The sequence below is a fragment of the Gouania willdenowi genome, chromosome 1, assembly GCF_900634775.1.
Source record: "Gouania willdenowi chromosome 1, fGouWil2.1, whole genome shotgun sequence".
Classification (NCBI taxonomy): domain Eukaryota; kingdom Metazoa; phylum Chordata; class Actinopteri; order Blenniiformes; family Gobiesocidae; genus Gouania; species Gouania willdenowi.
Genome location: NC_041044.1, coordinates 10801267 through 10822755, shown reverse-complemented (window position 1 = coordinate 10822755; position 21489 = coordinate 10801267). Strand labels below are relative to the sequence as shown.

Sequence of the window (21489 nt, the reverse complement as noted above, 5' to 3'; positions counted from 1 at the left end):
CCCGTATCTGTCCTTGCTGCTGCTTTAATTTTGTCTGGTCTTGTGAATCTAATAGGAGCCTCTCTTTGCAGCTCATCCAAAACTGGAATTATTGAATTGATCATGGTCTCTCAATGCAACCATTAAAATTTTTTCAACAAAATGATCAGGCAGTGGTGAGCTCGCGTTTCCAAGCGGGATGTTTGCAGCTGGATATGCACTGGACCCTTGGAACAAGTGGCGAGTTGTGTGTCTGTCAATACTTTCCATGGAAGACATCTGCATTGTTGGAATTATGGTAGCAGGCACGCTGCTGATTAGAGCTGGCAGCTTTCTGACCTACTGCAAAGTCCGGATTACGTTGGCAACTGTTTTTGGAAGGCTGCCAGTCACTTCTGAAGGATGGGGCAGGGTTCTCAACACTCAGACTCATGTGATGAATGATCTCAAAAGCAAGCAGGAGCTGCTTTTGGATCTTTTACGTGGAATTTAAATGAACTTGTAGAAGTTGAGTGCCCGGCTTGCAAGTTAAGGCCACTTTATTGAATGAATGCAGAGAGAACTGGGACACAAGGCCACTGCAATTGACCTAGCCGAAATCAAAAACACATTGCTTATCTTCTTTTGACTCCCATAGCCAGTCAAGGATGTCTCAACTATCACCAGGAAGTTTCTGCAAACAGACGCTCCGTCCCCACCACTCCCATCAGTTAGGCAGATCCTGTGGAGTTGTGGCCACCTCCTCTCGCTGAGAGCGACACACAACACAGGAGCACTTAACACAGGTGCAGGTTTTCTGTTCAGGGGGACACCATTTTACGGGAAATGGGTGCTACACCCGGAGGTTGTGGAAGAGATCTGGGCTCGTTACGCACGGGCCGAGGTGGATCTGTTCACCGCGGAAGTAAACGCACAGTGTGTGCTGTTTTAAAATTGTGGTGCCAGTGAATCTGACGTGCATGTTTGTCCTGTGTTGCCATGTTGGATGTTCCTGTGTGTGTGTTTGCCGCCCTGAATTAGTGGATGTGACTGCAGTGTTTGTTCTGTGTTGTAAGCTGTGTCCTTACTATAGTGTTAGTTTGTGTTTGGCGGGAGTAGAATGAGAGTTGTTCATGTTCTGGCAGGTTAGGAAGCGTGTGACAGCACTGTGTGTTATGGTCCTGCTGCTCTGATACCCTGCAATTAAAAAGCAACTTCTCACAAAGCTTCTGCGCTCCTTACTTCATGTCTCATCCTCTCTACAATATGTTTTGATTTGATGTATGTCTACTATCTCTGTGATAACTGGGGCACCACCTGATACATTTTTTTTTACATTATTAACAAAATTAGAAAACTATTGAGAAGTCCTTAAGCAAGATTATAATAGTTTGGATCTAACTCTTTTCTTCTTATATTTTGACAATAATAAAAATTGTACTTCATGAATACAAACCATTGTTTGGTCAGTATACACTGAACTTAAAGACGGTATTACTGTATGTCGACATGGGGGCAGGCATATTGTTTATGCAGTTACACAGATGCATCAGGATAATTATAGATGGAGATGATCCAGTTCAACAATAGTATTATTATTTTTTTGATTATACATACTAAATTAATAGTATGGATACTGGATTATTAGCTTCTGACCCCTTCTGAGAGGGGAACATCAGCATGTTCTACTGTCTGAACACAACAATTTAAGAAATGCCCAGATATGCCAGCTATTTTTAAGCTTGGCCCAATTAGATTAAGTTGAAACAGTGAACATTTTTGTTTAGTTTACACTTTGATAAGGGACAAGGCCAAAATATCACAGCAACATAACTACATGTAGGGCTAGCACAAGATGGGAAAAGTTTTTATTTATTTTCAATTTTTTTTTCTGAGGTAGTTCATACTGTGCTACATATTTTTGAAGTAAACCAAAAGTAAGTGCCTCAGGTAGAAGGTGCGCTATGACTAAATTACCTCATTTTTTATTTAGTAAACACCATATGGACAGTGTAAATTGCTATTGCAAAGTTTTATCCATTTAATTAATCTTTATTCATTTATGTTTATGAATTTATTTTTATTTCAGTGCATTTTAAAGTGCTTCTTAAAGGTAGCATTTTATGAAAACAACTGGTCCTCCCTGAGCCTGCGAACTCCCAGAATGAGAAAAACAAGCGATGTTTTGTGTAACCTGCCATTGTAGTAAAAAGGAATATATATTATACTTTGTCATACTGTATATGTAAAGCTACATACACAAAATGTGTTTTCTGAATTTAACCCCTACCTGAGGAGCAGTGGGCAGCAACGCTGTAGCTGCAACAGACCTGTTATATCGCCTCGTATCGCTGATCTGACGTGTTTGTGACACAATGCGATGCAGTGGTTTGACAAAACAAAAGATTATCTCCTTAAATGCACTATTCCTGTAGTTAGAAGAGCAGAGGAGGAGAACACTCCTTACTTAACACTCCGGTGAGAGTTTGAATTGGCCGCTGCTGCTGCAGAGAAACACAGACCCTGAAGCGCTGAGACGGAAAACAGCCGCTTAAATGTCCATGTGTTTTACTGTAATGTGCAGTTTTTTGGCTGAAAACAATAACAACAGTGTGGATAGCAAAATAAATTCGCTTTGGTGATCAGTGATCCCCTCGTAACAGAGCGAGACATGCAAGGAAGTCAGCGTCTATAGACACGCCCACTCGTGAATACGCATAAGTAGGCCCCTAAACAGCCCGTTTATAGAACTGCTCAGAAAGTGACATTTCAGAGGGCTAAAACTCTGGAAAACAGGCGAGTTTGAGAAAATAAACCTCAAATACTATGTTTTTGGGGTTCTTAGAACAAATGGAGATGGGTGAAAAATAGCATAATATAGGACCTGTAAAGATATAATTTCTTTATTACATGTAGGTTAACTTATTTACTTTTGTAACCCATAAGCTCTGTGTGTTGCACAATTTTGTATTTAAATACGTAAGTAGTAAGGAAAGTCCCACAGTTAAAATTTGCAAAACAAGTCTGTGTGCAACTTGAAATGACTTGATCACTAAGTTGTGACTTGACTTGACCCTTGCAATGGAATGACTTGACCGGCCATTGCCCGCCAATAACTTCCGGGTCCCGTCATAACATCTAGATCCCGTCCATCCGGTCTAAACAGCGAACGGTCAAACAAACATGACAATAAACTTTTGAAATCACCAAATAAGTACAAAATGACGGATGCACATACTAGGGCTATATGGAAGCAGTTAAAAAAGTTTCACATCGTGGAGAAATTCGCTCCACAAACACACACGCACGCAGAACATCCTTGCTTTTAAAAAGAGATGTAGTTATTTATTCTGCATTCTACAAGGACTTTGTTGATTGTTTAATACCTACCTTGTAAGCACACACATAATTTTTTTTCAGATAATTTAATTGCTCTTTACATCCACACATTCTGAGTTTCAAACGATGACCTGTTATTTTTTTCCCCAAGATAACCTGCCCTGCTGTAGCACACACTATTAGGTTTGCATTTTTTTATTTTGATACATTCAAGAACCAAGATTCAAAGAATCAAAGTGTTATAACTTATTATCATGTGCACAGTAAAGGAGCATGTTTCCCTGCACAATGACATTTCTACTTTGCTTACCACACTAGATACCACAAAAAAAACCAAAAAAACCAGAACAAATTTGAAACAAAGAACAAAACAAACAAAGAGAAAAGTATAGTAACAATAATTTTAATAATTTAAAAAGTAATAAAGACGTAAATATGTACAAGGTAGAAAGGATAGAAAAGTCAAATATAATGTGTGTTGTGCATAGTGAATTATATACAGTTCTATCGGCTGTTGAGGACTCTGATGGCACGGGGAAAGAAGAAATTCCTCAGTCTGGTGGTCCTGCATTTCACACTTCTGTACCTCCATCCTGAGGGTAGAAGTGTGAACAGACCATGTTGGGGGGGAGGGGGGATCTTTAATGATAGAGCCAGCTCTAGTGTGAACTCTGCACTTGTAGATGCTCTGCAGAGAGGGGAGTGGAATCCTGGTGACCTTGGATGCTGTCTTCACCACTCTCTGCAGGCGTTTGCGGTCCATGATGATGATGCAGCTGTAGAAGTTGGTGAGGACTTTTGGTGGCATGTCAAATTTCCTCAGCCTCCTCAGAAAATACAGCTGCTGTTGAGCCTTCTTCACCAGCTGTGTGGTGTTGAGGGACCAGGTGAAGTCCTCAATGATGTGGACCCCCAGGTATTTCATACTGCTCACCCTCTCCACTTCCTGTTCCCAGATTGGCAGAGGCTGATGAGAGCTCCTTTCCTTCCTCATGTCCACTATCATCTCCTTTGTCTTGTCCGTGCTGAGGGTGAGGTTGTTCTCCTCACACCATGAACACATTTACATGGGAGCTTTAATTCCTGTTTAAAGTGGAATAAAAGTGAATTCCTTTTTGACCTGACCTTGTAAACACATAATTCCTAATGCTAATTTAATTCCGAATTAAAGTGAATTCCTAATTAGGTGGCTGGTTTATTCTGTTTTTAATTCCGAAATAGATAATTCCTCTTTCTTGTAAACACTTAACTTGGGTAATTCCGCTTTAAGTTAATTCGGATTGTTTTGCGCTTACGCGATCATGCGGCAATGACGCACGGGTAACGACATAATCCAACATGGCGGCAGCCCAGACTCCAGGCAGACTATTTAATAAGAGCCTTAAAAGACATGGATATAATGAAAAGGGTGGATGGACGGAGGCATAAACATGCAGAGTTTGACACTGACTTATTAAACACACAGACTTATTAATTCACTCAGTGCCCCTGACGAGATATCTCATCATTTCAAATCCAAACGCTCAGCACCATTGACGAGAAACTCGTCATTTGCGTTTTTTCACGGGGATTACTGGAAAACAACCTGGCGGAGGTCCCTCATCAATATCTAAGCTATGGGGTGTTGTAGTGACCAACTGTGCCCTGACGATAGCAGCGGTGCACCTTTAGATGAGAGATTAGCCACTGATGCTACCATTAGCTGGGGAGGAGAAACAGGAACGAGTGAGATTATGGCGCTACAGAGTGATATTGTGACGTATCCAGCAGCTCACAGTACCACATTACTAACTCAGAACGTGTGGACCTGAGTAGATTATTGATAATGTTGTGACTGCGAGATAAAACCATCAACTAACCGGGTTAAACGGGTCATTGCTGCCGGGAGGAAGAGGAAGTTACGTCTGTGCGCAGACTGACGGGAGGGAAAGTTGGAGGAATGCCAAAATACAGTAAGAAATCCATTCAACTCTGACATAGACAGCAAAATAATAATAATTTTGCAATCAAAAGCCCGGTCTCAGTGTTTTTTTTTAATGTTTTATAAAAGGAAACAATGTTCAGATGTTAGAGTTGTCACTAAAGCGAAAAAAAAATAGCTTTAAAGTCACTGACAGGGTTTTTTTTTGACAAAAAGGCGGTTTTCTCAGCTTTTTGCTCTGAAACTTAAGATTTGTGTAAAACTTGCTCTATTCAACGGCTGATTACAAAAGAACGGAACGAGCCAGAAACAAATGGGTTTTTTTCATGACAGTAGAGGCTTCAATCTTTCAGAATCTGGTGTCAGATTTCAGATATTCATAGTAGCGTCTTAGGGTTAAGTTTGGGTTTAGAGCAAGGTTTGTCTTAGTCACGGGACCTAAACTGACCAATGACTGACCTATTACGTGACCTAAACTGGCCAAATAGGGGCGCTGCATACAGATAGAATGTCGCTATATTGATACAACATTCGTACGGATAGCCACTGCCTTTATTTAAATGCAACATCCCTTCAGTCACACACACAGTAGATCCTCGATCCAAATGTAGATGGAAGGAATGACATCAGGACACTTAAGTTTGACACCAACTTGTGCTGTTATTCATTTCGTATTGAGTCCCAACCGCAGTGCGACCACGGACGTACACAGACAGTCAGCCTTAAGAGCACCTACAATGATAAACAAAAATATCAAAATCAACTTATTGCCTCTATCTGCTGTACTTATGTGACCGTAGTCGAAGCTAAGTAGCTTAGCAAAGGCTAACACTAACACAGTCATTGTTAAGAAATAAAATGTCTGTAATAATTACCTGTGTACCCAAACGTTGTCGCAGATTCCTGTGACTCCAATGAAGACAGGTAGAGTTGTTCGGCTGAATCTTTACGTAGGACAGGATTGTATTCATACGATGTCAACTAGACGTCAAAGCATGGGCTTGGCGCAAGTGCTCATGGATAAACTGCTACGTAATTAGTGACGTACTGACGATTTACGGTGACGCAAGAACGTGGCTCCGGCTTGCCGCTTTTGCGGTGGAAAACCAAACCAGTTTTTCAACAAAACATGAGTAGCTCTAACTTAGCTCCATCTCCAAAGATAGCTCCAAACGAAAGCTCCGCGCTCTTAATGGAAAAGCCCTTTCGGTGGCCCCGCCACTCTCTTGGTGGAGATTTCTGACAGGAGAGGGGCCGGCAAGCTGGTTCATGGCCCACAGACTGGCCAGATGGGGGACGGCCAACCTGAGTAATTGCTGGGAGAGTTGCAACAGTCAGGCAGACTAAAAATGCTTAAGAGCTAAGTTCACTGCTTGCAGTTCCAGCACATTGATGTGATCGGTGCTGTCCTGCACAAACCACCGTCCCTGAGCATGTGCTGTGCAGCCAGACGGCACCCCACCCTGAGAGGCTGGCATCCGTGGTGACAGTCTCACGGCAGCCTGGGGATATGCCCATTGAGACACCCTGAGTCCAAGTGAAAACCGTTCACCCACCACTACAGGAGGCACAATGACAGCAGACCCAGCTGGACCACAGCTGTCATGGATGTCAGCTTGTCTAAAAGTTGCAGGAAGGTGACTTATGGCAGCAACCTGTTCCCCTGGAATAGTGTGAGGAGATGGAGTACATCGTCCACCTGGTGAGAGGATGGTAGGGCCCTCATGGTCATGGTGTCCAACGTGATACCAATAAAGATTGTCCTAAACCGCTCTCGACTCATTTGCATGTTCACACTACCCAAACGAGGCATACTATCCGGACAAACAAATCTTAAAAGTGTTTTAACCACTCCCTCTAAGCCCAAAAATGGCCTTTACTCCTCCTACCGTAGCTTTTCCTGCTCCCTCCGGGCCTGTTCCGCCTGTGCTTTTAGTTGTCTCTCTCGTTCCTCCTTCTCACGAGCCACCCGTCTGAACTGCTCAAAGCTATCACTGGAGGAGCGCACTGAGGAGGCTGGGGTGGACTGGGACATCTGAGCCAAACTCGCCCAGGAGCCCATGTTCTTCAGCTTCACTTCCTAGAATAGTAAAAAACAGAGGGCAGAGTAACGTAACATACAGAGTTTTGAATGTGGAATAAATAGCTGTTAAGATCTTACAAACACCTGGGCCTTTTTGGGAGCGATGGGAGTTTTGGGCTCTTGTTTGATTTTGTTTTCGTGTTGGAAACTAGATGGGGCCGGGGGGTCTGGAAGGCGAGAAATGGAGTCAGAGCCATCAAAAGATTTGAGATCCAATCCTAAGGGATACACAGAAAAGGTCAGCAATAGAAGTAAAGGTAGATGGATAAAGACAACTTTATTAATCCTAAATATGAAATTCAGTTTGATGTTTCAAATAATTAGGTCAAATACAAATAGAGCAACATTCAAAGTTTTTCTTTCAGTAATATTTAAAAAATTATGATAGAAATAATTAGTGAAAATTTCTAGCAATGTTTAAATTGCCTGAATTCAAACCAGCACACTGATCTGTATGTTGGAGATTACTGACTGTTGTTTGTGCTTATGGGCCAAACAGCAGCTCAGAGTATCTATCCTTCTTGGATTCTTTAGAGGAGTACTGAAGAGTGCTCATTCGGGGATTCCCTCATTCTGCTGGGGAACTTCAATGCTCACGTTGGCAACGGCAGTGAGACCTGGAGGGGCGTGATTGAGAGGAACAGCCCCTCTGATCGTTATTGGACTTCTGCGCTCATCACAGATTGTCCATAACAAACACCATGTTCAAGCATAAGGGTGTGCGTATGTGCACTTGGCACCAGGACACCCTTGGCCTCAGTTCGATGATAGACTTTGTAGTTGTGTCATCGGACTTGCGGCCGCAGGTCTTGAATACTCGTGTAAAGAGAGTGGCGGAGCTGTCCACTGATCACCACCTGGTTGTGAGTTGGTTTTGATGGTGGGGGAAAATGCCTGTTAGACCTGGCAGCCCAAACGTATGTTGAGGGTCTGCTGGGAATGCCTGGCAGAGTCTCCTGTCAGAAGGAGCTTCAACTCCCACCTCTGAGAAAACTTCAACCATGCCTCAGGGGAGGCAGGGGACATTGAGTTTGAGTGGGCCATGTTTTGTGCCTCTGTTGTTGAGGCGGCTGACTGGTGCAACACCCGAACCTGTTGGTGAACACCGGGGGTGAGGGATGTTGTCAAGCTGAAGAAGGAGTCTTATCGAGCCTTTTTGTGGCCAAGGCAAGGAAAGGCAAATTTATTTCTATAGCGCATTTCATATACAGGGCATTTCAATGTGCTTTACATGATCAAAGAGAGAGACAGAAAACATTTAACAGCTTAAAATCAATAAGGACATTTAAAATCATCAGTAAAATCATTTAAAAATCATCAACAAACACATTACATCAACAACATGACACAAAATCTCCCTCTCAATCATACGCAGTAGAGAAAGCGAGTGCCTTTAACTTTGCTTTAAAAATGTTCACATTGTATGCCAGCTCTGCTGGCAGTTTGTTCAACTTTTTTGCAGCATAGCAACTAAACACAGCATCACCATGTTTACTGTGAACTCTGGGCTCCACTATCTGACCTGTGTCCATAGATCTAAGAGACCTGCTAGGTTCTAACATCTCACTGATATATTCTGGATCAAACCCATTGACAGATTTATACACCAGCAGCAGAACTTCAAAGTCTATTCTGTGGCTGACTGGGAGCCAGTGTAAAGATTTTAAAACTGGAGTAAAGTGTTCTGACCTCTTTGTTCTGGTTAAGACCCGAGCTGCAGCGTTCTCAACCAGCTGTAGCTGTTTGTTGCTCTTTTGGGGGATTCCTGTCAGAAGATCATTACAATAGTCCAGTCTGCTGGAGATAAAAACATGGACCAGTTTCCCCTGATCTTTCTGAGTCATTAAACCTTTCACTCGGGAGATGTTCTTTAGGTGGTAGGAGGCTGTTTTTGTGATAGATTTGATCTGCCTGTTGAATGTCAGATCTGAGTCAATCAGAACATCAATGTTTTTGATTTGGTTTTCAGCTTTTAAAGATCGAGACTCAAGATGCTCGCTGAAAGCAGTCCTCTTTTCCTTGTTACCAAAGACAATCACCTCCATCTTGTCATGATTTAGTTGAAGGAAGTTTTCATTCAGCCAGAGGTTTACTTTTTCTTAGCAGTCACACAACACCTCTATGGCACCATAGTCTTCTGGGTTCAGTGATAGATATAGTTATGTGTCATCTGTGTAGCTCTGATAATCAACCTTACAGTTCTGTAAAATGTGTCCTAAAGGAAGCATATAAAGGCTAAACAGAAGGGGTCCAAGAACAGAGCCCTGAGGAACCCCACAGGACATTGGTAATCTGTCAGAATCAAAATTTCCAATGCTTACAAAATAACTTCGCTCCTCCAAGTAGGACTTAAACCACTGCATTACTTTTCCATTTAGTCCAACCCATGTTTGCAAACTGTGCAACAAAAATGTATGGTCTACAGTGTCAAATGCAGCACTTAGATCCAATAGAATGAGAACAGATACTTTTCCTAAATCAGTGTTCAACCTTATGGCATTGATCACTTTGATAAGAGCAGTTTCTGTGCTGTAATGTAAACAAAAGCTTGAGTGAAATTTATCAAATATTTTGTTGAATGTTAAGAATTGACTCAGTTGGTTGGAGACCACCTTCTGAATGATCTTGGCTATGAATGGAAGGTTGCTGATTGGTCTATAGTGTTCTCTTTTTTAACACAGATTTCACAGCAGCTACTTTCAGGGATTTTGGTATGGTGCCTGATTGGAATGAGCAGTTAATTATCTGACACAAATCAGTGACAATTGACTTCACAACAGTTTTAAAGAAGTTTGAGGGTATTGTGTCAAGGCAACATGTTGATGGATTCAGCTGCTGAACAGTTTCCTCTATTGTTTTTGGGTTCACTGTAATAAACTCTAACATTGTAGTTGACTCATCCCTGAATGGTTAAAGCTGTTCAAGCTTTTTGTGATTTTTCTGGTTTGGTTTGATGTTTGACCTTATTGATTGTCAATCAATCAATCAATCAATCTTTATTTGTATAGCGCCAAATCATAACCAATGGTATCTCAAGGCACTTTACAGTAGAGCAGTCTTAAGGACGGACTCTTCATTTTATGGATACACACATATGCATATATACGTATATACACATACATATGTATCCCACACCCAACATGAATTCATCATGGCGGCAAGGAAAACCTTCTGTTAAGCAGCAGGAACCTTGTGTGGATCCCATTCCTATGATGAACAGCCATCCACGTTATGCTGTGTTGGGTGTGTGCAGAGGAGAGGGTGGAGACAGAGCCGCTGAGACTCTGTAACTCCACACTAAGGATCCCACGGACCTGCAAGACAAAAGCCAGAAGGAGTACAGAAGCAAACACACAAGGGAAGAAGCAGACATAGAGGGAGTGTTTGAGAGAGGAATGGGACCCTCTCCGGTCCCTCTCTAGCCTAAATGACCTCTCTCTTAACGCCCTCTCCAACCTCTCTCCAACCGAGCATGCCAGACCCCCCGCCCCCCCGGCAGTCTATGCCTATTGCATCTTAATTATGAGCTATGAGCTGGTTCCTAACTAAAAGCTTTACCAAAGAGGAATGTTTTGAGTCTAACCTTAAAGGTAGAAAGGGTGTCTGCCCCCCGAACCGTGGTTGGTAGATGGTTCCAGAGAAGTGGGGCCTGATAACTGAAAGCTCTTCCTCCTATACTACTTTTAGAGACAAATGGAACAACGAGTAGTCCAGCGTTTTGAGAGCGTAGTGTTCTGGGGGGATTGTATGGCACTACAAGCTCCTTGAGATAGGCTGGTGCCTGTCCATTTAGGGCTTTATAAGTGAGAAGAAGAATCTTGAATTCTATTCTATATTTTATGGGAAGCCAATGCAGAGAGGCTAATACAGGAGTAATGTGATCTCTTCTCCTAGTTTTAGTCAGTACACGTGCTGCAGCATTTTGAACCAGCTGAAGTGTCTTAAGCGACTTGCTCGGGCAGCCTGCTAAAAGAGAATTACAATAATCCAGTCTAGAGGTATTTTTTCATTGAAAATTACAGCAAATTCATTGCATTTTCCAATTGACAGTAATTCAGGGGCTATCTGATCTGGGGGGTTGTGACCTTTTCAATTACAGAAAACAATGTGCGAGAGTTGCTGACATTTTTAGCAATAATTTCAGAAAAGTATTGCTGCCTCGCTTTGAACAAGCCATCACTGAATTTATGCAAACTTACTTTGCACAGTTCTAGATGAATTTGGAGTTTTGCTGATCTCCATTTACGCTCAGCTCTTCTACAATCACATTTCAAATTCTGCATTATCTCAGTCCTCCTCAAAGGTGTTTTCTGTGTGTTTGGTTTTCTCTTAGTTTTGATATGAGCCACCACATCTATGACATAACAGACTTTTGTATTAAACTCATCCAAAAGATTATCAACTGTCTCAGCACTCAAGGTTGGTGTCATCACTATGGCTTCCATGAATTGTGCACGTGTTGTTATTTATGTACCTTTTCTTTAAACACACAGAAGTAGGGGGGACAGATGTTACAGTCTCTCAGTCAAAAAAGACAGAAATGATCAGATAGAGCTAAGCCTCTTACATCAACAGCAGATATATCAACACCTTTAGAAATAATCAGATCCAAAGAGTGACCTTGAGTGTGTGTCGGACCAGTGACATGTTGTATAAGCATTAAAGCATATAGTTCTTTGGCAGTATTGCCCATGTTATTGTCTACATGAATATCTGTTATCATTAAAAAGTTGTATTCAGTGCATACTAGGAATGTGCGATATTTTATCGTTTATGATTTATCGTCAAAAATATTCTCACCGGTAGGAATATGTCATCCCACAATATAAACAATAAATTCTCATGTCGGAAATTAGCAAGGGCCATGGGCCATTTGTCCCTCAATTTAGCCAAGAATGCCCATAAAATCCTTGTTCCACAGGCCAAAACTGCCTCGACAAGCAAATTGGTGCAGCGTCTGCAGCGATGCGGAGTCTGCACCGATCCGTCGTGGTAAAGAGGGAGCTGAGCCGAAAAGCAAAGCACTCGATTTACAGGTCGATCTACGTCCCTATGCTCACCTATGGGTCATGACCGAAAGAACAAGACTGCGGGTACAAGTGGCCGAAATGAGTTTCCTCCATAGGGTAGCTGAGCTCTCCCTTAGAGATAAGGTGACAAGCTCAGTCTTCCAGGAGGGGTTCAGAGTAGAGCTGCTGCTCCTCCGCATTGAGAAGAGCCAGATGAGGTGGCTCAAGCTCCTAATTAGGATGCTCCCTGGACGCCTGACTAGTGAGGCGTTCAGGGCATGTCCCTCTGGAAGGAGACCCCGAGGAAGACCCAGGACACGCTGGAGAGACTATGTCTTTCAACTGGCCTGGGAACGTCTCGGGATCCCCCCGGAAGAGCTGGATGAAGTGGCCGGGGAGAGGGACCTCCCTACTAAGGATGCGGCCCCCGCAACCCAGCAATGGATAGGCAGAAGAGGATGGATGGATGATCTGTTGACAGTTATTTGTAATATAGAAAGTAATTGATTTTTTACATTTGTTAAATATCAAACGGTAAAAATTTTTTATTAAGAAGTGGACTTACTGTGTTTATTATCCAGCTTTTGTGCATCTTGCCGGATGGTGGGGCTGAAAGGTGAGGATGACAGTACTGGTGACTCCTTAACCCCCACAAGGTTGGCTTGCTGTTCCTACACAAACAAAAAAACAGTGTCACTGAATCAATAAAAAACAAGCAGATACCCAAATTTAACACTTCTTTTAAAGGCAGGAGTTAATTTGGCATCATTGGCTCACTAAGTACCTGCATCAATATCCACAATTACATTTATGTATTGTTTTTAGATCAAGGAACTAGTTGACTTTGAGCCATACTTATAGCTTTTGTATTACATTGGCAATGAATGGAGGCTTTCTAAAGCAACAATTAGCAGCTCTCTTTCCTCTTTGTTGCAGCGACTGTGTTATATGAATCTGAACCAGGCAGGACGTCATAGTTCATATGTTGTCACTTAACACCATTGGATTGATTTACCAAGTTTCTCACCAATAAAGTGGAGACATCTTTGTATCATGTTAAAAATGTGTGAACAGTAATGTTGATCTTGCATATATGATCTTTGGCAGATTGCGTGTTAGAATGACACTAAAGCCTTCGGTAATACTAAGGGCAAAGCATTTCATATTATTATTTTATTATTTTGATTGTTTTTTTGTTTTTTTTTAATACCCCTTTAGGCCAGCAATAAATCCAGATCAACTTGAGTTTTTTCCAGGGAAGTAGCAAATCCGTGTTCCTTACCTGGATTAGGGACAGGTAGCACAGTCTTTCTGCAGTGTAACCCAATCATTTGAAACTGCACTGTCATTAACCTGGATTGTTTGAATCCCTGTAATATTTATTTGAATTATTTTAACTGAATGCCGGTGTTAATTTTGTTGACAATAACCTACAGTTTTAACCTTTAGTCAACATCCTTTTATTGCGTGACTAACTTCTGATGAGAAAATAAATGAAAGAAGAAAATCACAGATTTACATGGTCAGATGCACAGGTAGGTTTGAGAAACTAAATATGACCCTCCTGGGTCAAACTGTTTAATGGAAGGCCTTTGTTCATTAAGGTTCGGATAGTTTAAAATTAACTTAGGTTTGTTTGGACTGAGACACAGACACTACACATGAATTTCATTGTTTGTATACTTACTAGCTTCTTGGACTGCAAAGGTGACTGCTGTCCCATTGGATGAAAAGATGGCATTTGAGGGGAGGGCATCATCAGAGGAGATAGGCAACCTATGAGCACAGGAAAAAATGACCCACTATAGAAGAAAGTATGAGAACAAAATTACAGATCAGAATATTAAAAACCCAAGTCACTGTGTGGGACTGAGTGCACCACCATATTTGGACATTTAACTCATTCAGTGCCAGCCATTTTCAGATTTTGTACCCCCCTCAGTGCCAGCCGTTTTTGAGCATTTTGACTGATTTTAAAGACCCACAGAATATTTTCTACTATAACTATCTGAAATCTGACACCGGATTCTGAAAGATTGAAGCCTCTACTTTCATCAAAAAAAAAAAAATTCTGGCTCGTTTCATTCTTTTGTAATCAGCCGTTTAATAGAGCAAGTTTTACACAAATCTAAAGTTTCAGAGCAAAAAGCTGAGAAAACAGCCTTTTTCTAAAAAAAAACCCTGTCAGTGACTTTAAAGCTTTGCTTTAGTGACAACTCTAACATCTGAACATTGTTTCCTTATATAAAACATTAAAAAAAAACACTGAGACCAGGCTTTTGATGGCAAAATTATTATTATTTTGCTATCTATGTCAGAGTTGAATGTATTTCTTACTGTATTTTGGCGTTCCTCCAACTTTCTCCCCCGTCAGTCTGCACACACGCAACTTCCTCTTCCTCCCCGACGTGCAGAGTGTCACTGCTTGCCCCGTTTTTTTATGGTTTTATTTCGCCATCGCCACATTATCCATGAGTTCCACACATGCTCTGGTCGAGTGTGCACTGCTGTGAACGTCAACCCTGTACGTAGCGCTATTTACTGTCTCAAACGCCGTTCCTCCTCTCCCTCTTAGCTCTGCTGAGCATGGATGATTTCTCATCCAAAGGTGCGCTGCTACCTCCTACATGTCACCTATTATTTTGCTATCTGGCTCACAGGCTGGGGGTATTTTGTACCCCCCCCCCACACACCACCCCTCCTCATCCCTCCTCCCGACACACAGGGATGACCCGTTCAGCCCAATTAGTTGATGGTTTTATCTCACGATCACAACATTATCAATAATCCACTCAGGTCCACATGTTCTGTGTAAGTATGTGGAGCTCTGAGCTGCTGGATACGTCCCAATATCACTCTGTAGCGCCATAATCTCCATTTTTCCTGCTTCTTCCTGCTTTGCTGGGTAGCATCAGTGGCTAATCTCTCATCTAAAAGTGCACTGCTGCCATCTTCAGGACACAGTTGGTCACTACAACACCCCACAGTTTAGCTATTGATGAGGGACCTCCGCCAGGGTGTTTTCTAGTAATCCCCGCGAAAAAATGTGTCTCGTCAATGGTACTGAGCGTTTGGATTTAAATTGACGCGTTATCTCGTCAATGGCACTGAGTGAGTTAAGAATAAGGCCTTTTAGAGCCCGATATGTAACAACAACCCAAAATGTAACAAGACCCAATATAACTAAACTGTTACAATGTAACAAAAGTTCAGAGTCCAAAATGTAATAAAACCCAAAATGTTACAACTGGTCAATAATGTAAGTCTTGAGCCCAAGACCTTTTGCCTTTTTTCATATACATACAAACTTTACACACACACTACATTATTGACCAGTTGTTACATTTTGAGGTTTTAATACAAGTCCTTTAATCCATTAATCATTGACTCACTCCATGATGTAATAAAATTATTACACTATGAAACATATTTTGCCTGCCCCATAATGTCAGAATGGGCAAAAGGTATTTATCTTTTTGGGCTCAGCACTTTGTTACATTGTTGACAAGCTGTAACATTTTGGGTTTTATTACATTTTTTTAGTAACAATTCAGGTCTCGTTATATTTCTGGTCGTTGTTACATATCAGGCTCTAACAAAGCCTCTAACTTGCAGGATTTGGGAGGCGGGGGGAACCGAATGGGAGAACATTCAAACGTAACAAAAAAAAGGTTTTAAGTTGTGAATCAAACCAGAAATGTCAATAATATGATAATGCATTTGAAAAGCCTTTTTCTCTGAATTACCACCTTTAAATTTAAACTTTAATTGGATAAAGGGAAAAATAGATCTCTAGAAATGTTTATTTTAAAGTAGAATGGTAAGTTTAATTTAAACATTTTCTTTACTTTAATTGATAAGTAGTGTCTTCTGTGTTTTGAGATGACGTAGAGGAAAAGCATTCTTAAATGAATGTAGTGAAGCTTGTTAAGTCAGCTCTTTGAGGTTTTATGATTAAATGCTAGCAGAAAAAGTGTTTTTCGATGAGGCACAGGATTAGTACTGAAAATGAAATCAATGTTTTGAGCATTTTTGTTCTACAACATTAAAGACCCCAGCTATAAAACATATTTGTGTAAATCTTGTGTTGCATCTGTGTTTGCTATCATTAAAGCATAATATTTAAAACAAAACAATTTTGCTTTGATGATTTAGGATGAATACATGGTACAGACATGCTCTAAAATAAGATTTCAAATTATATTACAGAAAAAAATTATCAGGTGGCATATCTTACTGGCTGAGAAAGACTCCACTTTTCCCTGTGGCGATGGCTGTTGCTGCAGCGGTTGTACCTTCTGTTGCAGCACTGCCCCCTTCTGTTGTTGCAACGTGTGTGTGAATGAGTGCTGCAAGTGTGTGTGGCCTGCACTGTGCTTTTGTATCAGTGCAGAGGCTGTCGATAACATGACATGGGCATGCATTGATGGTACAAGCTGAGAAGCCAGTTGCACAGGTGAGTGAGGATGCATTGTGGCCTGGCTGGGCCTGGCTTGCAGCGACTGCAGGAAAGTGTGGACCTGGTTAAGTGGTGGGGTGTCTGAGCTTGTTGGCGTTGGCTCCTCGTCATCCTCAAGGAGAGCTTGGGGAGGCTGTGCAGAAAGTGTGCCCAAGATGCCATGTGATGGTGGAGAAGGAACGCGAGGGTGTTGTACAGGCTGAGGAAGAGTGAGGGGAAGTGAGGGCTGGAGCTGAGGGGAGGGGGTTGGTGGTAGAGAGCGGAGCGCAGATGGAGGAGGCTGAGGTGGTTTGAGCTGAAGAGGAGCAGCACGATTGCTTGGTCGTGATGGTTGCTGAGGAAGAGCATTGTGGATTGCTGCAAAAAACAGTTAACACTCCTGTTCATTATAAATGGCAGAGAAACCACATTCACCACAAGAACAGCATCTATTTCATCCCTGCTGTCCGCCAGAGGCGGCGATGAAAGCAAGAAATGTTACATTTGCGCAGTTCGAGTATATGGAATCACAGGAGTGCCAAAATTAAAAGGAAATGCATGTGGAAATATAAAGCGAATCAATAATACAAATTTGCAAATAAAAAGAAAATCAATAATAAAAATGTGGAAATATAAAGAGAATCAATAATGAAAACATATACAAACGTAGTATATTCTTTTTCCATTTTGTTTTTGCTTTTTCCATTTTGTTTTTGTTTTTTCTGTTTTGTCTTTGTTTTTTCCATTTTGTCATTGTTTTTTCTGTTATGTCTTTGTCTTTTCCATTTGCGTTTTGACATTGCGGTCGGGAAAAGCAATGTCAAAGTAATGACCCGCCCACAGCAAGAGCGGTGGGTGGGTCTTTCTGTCCAGGCTGACTAGTTGATACCTGTTCACACGATTCCTGCTTGCAGTCGCTATGTATTAGCAGGCTCGGGGAGTAACGGATTACAAGTAACAGTGTTACGTAATCAGTATACAAAAAACATGTAACTCATGAAGTAAAAGTAAAAATTGTTTTTGGGTTTTGATATGGTGCTTTTTGAACAAACTCTGTTATTGCATCAGTTAAATCAGATGGTTAGTATGCAGGTCTATTGGTGCAGCCTTTATTTTACTTTAGTGTTCAGAGGTGGAGAGAGCAGACAATGTCGATGAAGAATCACATGGCTGTGCAGTGGAAGTGGAGGCAAATACCATGGTATGTTTTCTCTTCATCAGAGCAGCAGGGCAGTGTGCTTTAAACTATTAATTACAACATACCGGTAATTGTAATTGAGTCAGCCAGGTGTTAGGTTACTAAGTGCACAGTGATGCAATAAGAAATAGGTCTCTTACGACATACTGCACAAAAGAGAAATTGTATTTTTATTGCTGGTTGTTTTTTTTACACGTGTGAAAAATGTTTATTTACTAGGCATGCAACAATTCTTAATAATACAGTGGATATAAAAAGTCTACACAACCCTGTTCAAAAATGTAAAAAACTACATCAAGATAAATAATTTCACAAGTTTTTCCATGTTTAATGTGACCTATAACCTGTACAATGCAATTGAAAAACAAACTGAAACCTTTAAAGGGGAAAAATTTAAAACTTAAGATAACCTCGTTGCATAAACATGCACACCCTTAAACTAATACTTTATTACAGCACTAATACTTTATTAAGGGGAAGTCTATCAGTGTGGCATATCATGATGAGGCAATATTTGCCCACTCTTTTTCATAAAAATGAACCAAATATAACAGATTGCAAGGGCATCTCCTGTGCACAGCCCTCTTCAGATCACCCCACAGATGTTCAGTCAGATTCAGGTCTGAACTCTGGCTGGGCAATTCCAAAACCTCAATCTTATTCTTGTGAAGTCATTCTTTCGTTGATTTGGCTGTGTGCTTAGGGTCATTGTCATGTTGAAAGATAAAGTTCCTCTTCATCTTCAGCTTTCTAACAAAAACCTGAAGGTTTTGTGCCAACACTATCTGGTATTTGGAACTGTTCATAATTCCCTCCACCCTGACTACGGCCCGAGTTCCAGCTGAAAAAAAACAGCTCCAAAGCATAATGCTGCCACCACCATGCTTCACTGTAAGCATGGTGTTCTTTTGGTGATAGTGTAGTTTTTGTGCCAAATATACCTTTTGGAATTATGGCCAAAAAGTTCAACCTTGGTTTCATCAGACCATAACACATTTTCCCACATGGGTTTGGGAGACTTCAAATGTGTTTGGCAAAATGAAGCCGGGCTTGGATGTTTTTCTTCGTAAGATAAGGCTTCTGTCTTGCCACCCTACCGCATAGCCCCGACATATGAAGAAGACGGGTGATTGTTGTCACATGTACTACACAGCTAGTACTTGCCAGAAATTCCTGCAGCTCTTTCAATGTTGCCGTCAGCCTCTTGGCAGCCTCCCTGACCAGTTTTCTTCTCGTCTTGTCATCAATTTTGGACAGATGTCCCGTTCTTGGTAAAGTCACTGTTGTGCCATATTTTCTCCACGTGATGACTGTCTTCACTGTGTTCCATGTTATATATAATTCCTTGGAAATTCTTTTGTACCCTTCATCTGATTGACATGTTTGAACAATGAGATCCTTCTGATCCTTTCAAAGCTCTCTGTGATTTGTGCTGAATGTGGCTACAAAATGTCAAGAAAAGCCTACTAGAGCAGCTTAAAGCAGAACTATGTAACTTTTTCACTTTAATAAATCCTTCCCGTAGTCCCTCTGAGGGTAATACAAGTGTTTATGGGGTGATTGGGGGGTCTTTCATCACCCCTGCTGTCTCTGGCCAGAAAACCCCACTTGCAACTTTCCCTGCCTCCGACCCGGTGGCAGTCTCGCAGCTCTGTTCTCGTTCTTGCGACAAGACGTACTGCTTTATGACAGCCCAATACACACTAATGCTAGACTATCACCAGCCTCACGCAGGCAAAACAGTCGGTTGCTGATTGGACAGAATACTTCAGCCTCCATAGACTTCTGTCAGAAAAATGCATTTTTCTGAAAGTGTGGTTGTGTGTGTCAATGTGCCGCTTCCCTGACAGTTGCACCGTCACGTCATATATTAGGTCCCTCTTCCTGTTTTCCAAAGGAAATCCTAAAACAATCCCAGCAGAAAAGTCATTAATAATAATTCAAAGTAACCCATAATCACATGATGCCACAACCTGCGCGAATGCACACATAAAACACAGAGATAACTTGCTTCGTCGCCATCTCAGTGCTCAGAGCCATCATGACCCCAGTATATTACCGGTAAGGATGTGTAATCCTATGAGAATATATACGCAGATAAAACAGAGCAGTCAGGTGTACAGCCATCGATGATCATGTGAACAGTTTGGGGAAACAGAAATAAGTACAGTAAATGAATGATGCCCTAAATACGGAAGGGAGTGAGGAAATGTGACATTTTTGTTTGTGTGTGCTGACAAAGCAGCTCTGAAAATGGATGGATGGATGGGTTGATGGATATTTGTGTGTCTGGCTGTGTGCTGGAGCACTGGGTTGTGAGTGTGTGCTCGTGCCTGTTGCTGTGACGGCAAGCATGCAGCAGCAGTGGCTTCAATGTAAAGTCCTATATTGACATAACCAAAAGGGACCTTTAGGGGGAGTGCTAAGCAAAAGTTACTTAGTTCTGCTTTAACTTTATTTGGAGTTAATCAGAGGCACTTTAAATGGTGTGTGCTGACTCCAATTTAACATGAGTTTGAATGTAATTGGTTAAATCCAAACACAGCCCCGTACCCAGTTACAAGAGGGTGTGCATACTTTTGAAACCTCATTCTCTCAGTTTTTTTTAATTTTTACTTCACCTCCCTGAAATGTTTCAGTTTGTTTTTCAATTGCATTGTACAGGTTATAGGTAACATTAAAGGTAGAAGAAGTTGTGAAATTATTTATCATGATGTCGTTTTTTACATCACAAAAACGTGGCATTTTAACAGGTTTGTGTAGACTTTTTATATCCACTGTAGGCCTCCATTAGGTGGCAGTGGGTAATGTAAAAAGAAGTATGCAACATGGTGCTCCCTTACTTTTTATAGTTTACAAATTGTCACACAATTTTTCCTAAAGTTTAAGATGTGTCATGGCTCTCCAAAGGTTGTTTCATAGACTTCAATTAAAAGAGCATTTCATATTAGCACAAGCAAAACAATTAAGTGTCCAAAAGGTACGGCATCAATACTGACTTGTAAACCACAGTTTTTATGGTTTGATATACAAGCTCCGCGCATTGTATCTCTCTCTTTTGCCTATGTGCCTGAGTGAGCCTGTGAGTCAGCATGCAGGGATTAAGACATTATTTACGGTTATTTATTTATGGTTAGCAGTGAGGAGCAGCGACAGCTTGAGGAAGCAGCGCTGTTTTTAAAGTCAGCGGTGTGGAAATATGAGCTGAGATTTGTGCCACTAGAAACTGATTTTGAATAGTCAGTATTGAATTTGAGCTATATGTATAATAAAAAACAAAGGCAGTTCACGTCGCCCGGATTGGCGCTACCGGGGCCCCACCTTGGAGCCAGGCCCGGGGTTGGGGCTCGAGTGCGAGCGCCTGGTGGCCGGGGCTTTGCCCACGGGCCCCGGCCGGGCAGAGCCCGAAAGGACGACGTGGGCCCGCCCTCCCGTAGGCCCACCACCCGCAGGAGGGATCATATAAGGCCGGTGCAGTGTGGATCGGGCAGTCGTCCAGGGAGGGGCCTTGGCGATCTGATCCCCGGCTACAGAAACTAGCGT

At 41.7% G+C, this 21489-nt stretch overlaps 1 protein-coding gene across 4 annotated transcripts in view; it reads right to left on the bottom strand.

Moving 5' to 3' along the window:
• Nucleotides 1–21489, bottom strand: part of LOC114465918 (bromodomain-containing protein 4-like) — a 119792-nt gene that overhangs the window by 18070 nt on the left and 80233 nt on the right. Inside the window, exons 15-19 of one of the 4 annotated variants that reach the window (XM_028451328.1) lie at nucleotides 16548–17126; nucleotides 13998–14086; nucleotides 12876–12981; nucleotides 7380–7519; nucleotides 7108–7298 (exon numbers count right to left, since the gene is read on the bottom strand). In XM_028451328.1, the coding sequence (XP_028307129.1) occupies nucleotides 7108–7298; nucleotides 7380–7519; nucleotides 12876–12981; nucleotides 13998–14086; nucleotides 16548–17126 (1105 nt within the window). The remainder of the gene's footprint in view (nucleotides 1–7107; nucleotides 7299–7379; nucleotides 7520–12875; nucleotides 12982–13997; nucleotides 14087–16547; nucleotides 17127–21489) is intronic. The other 3 variants (XM_028451397.1, XM_028451477.1, XM_028451556.1) reach the window with 3 other exon arrangements.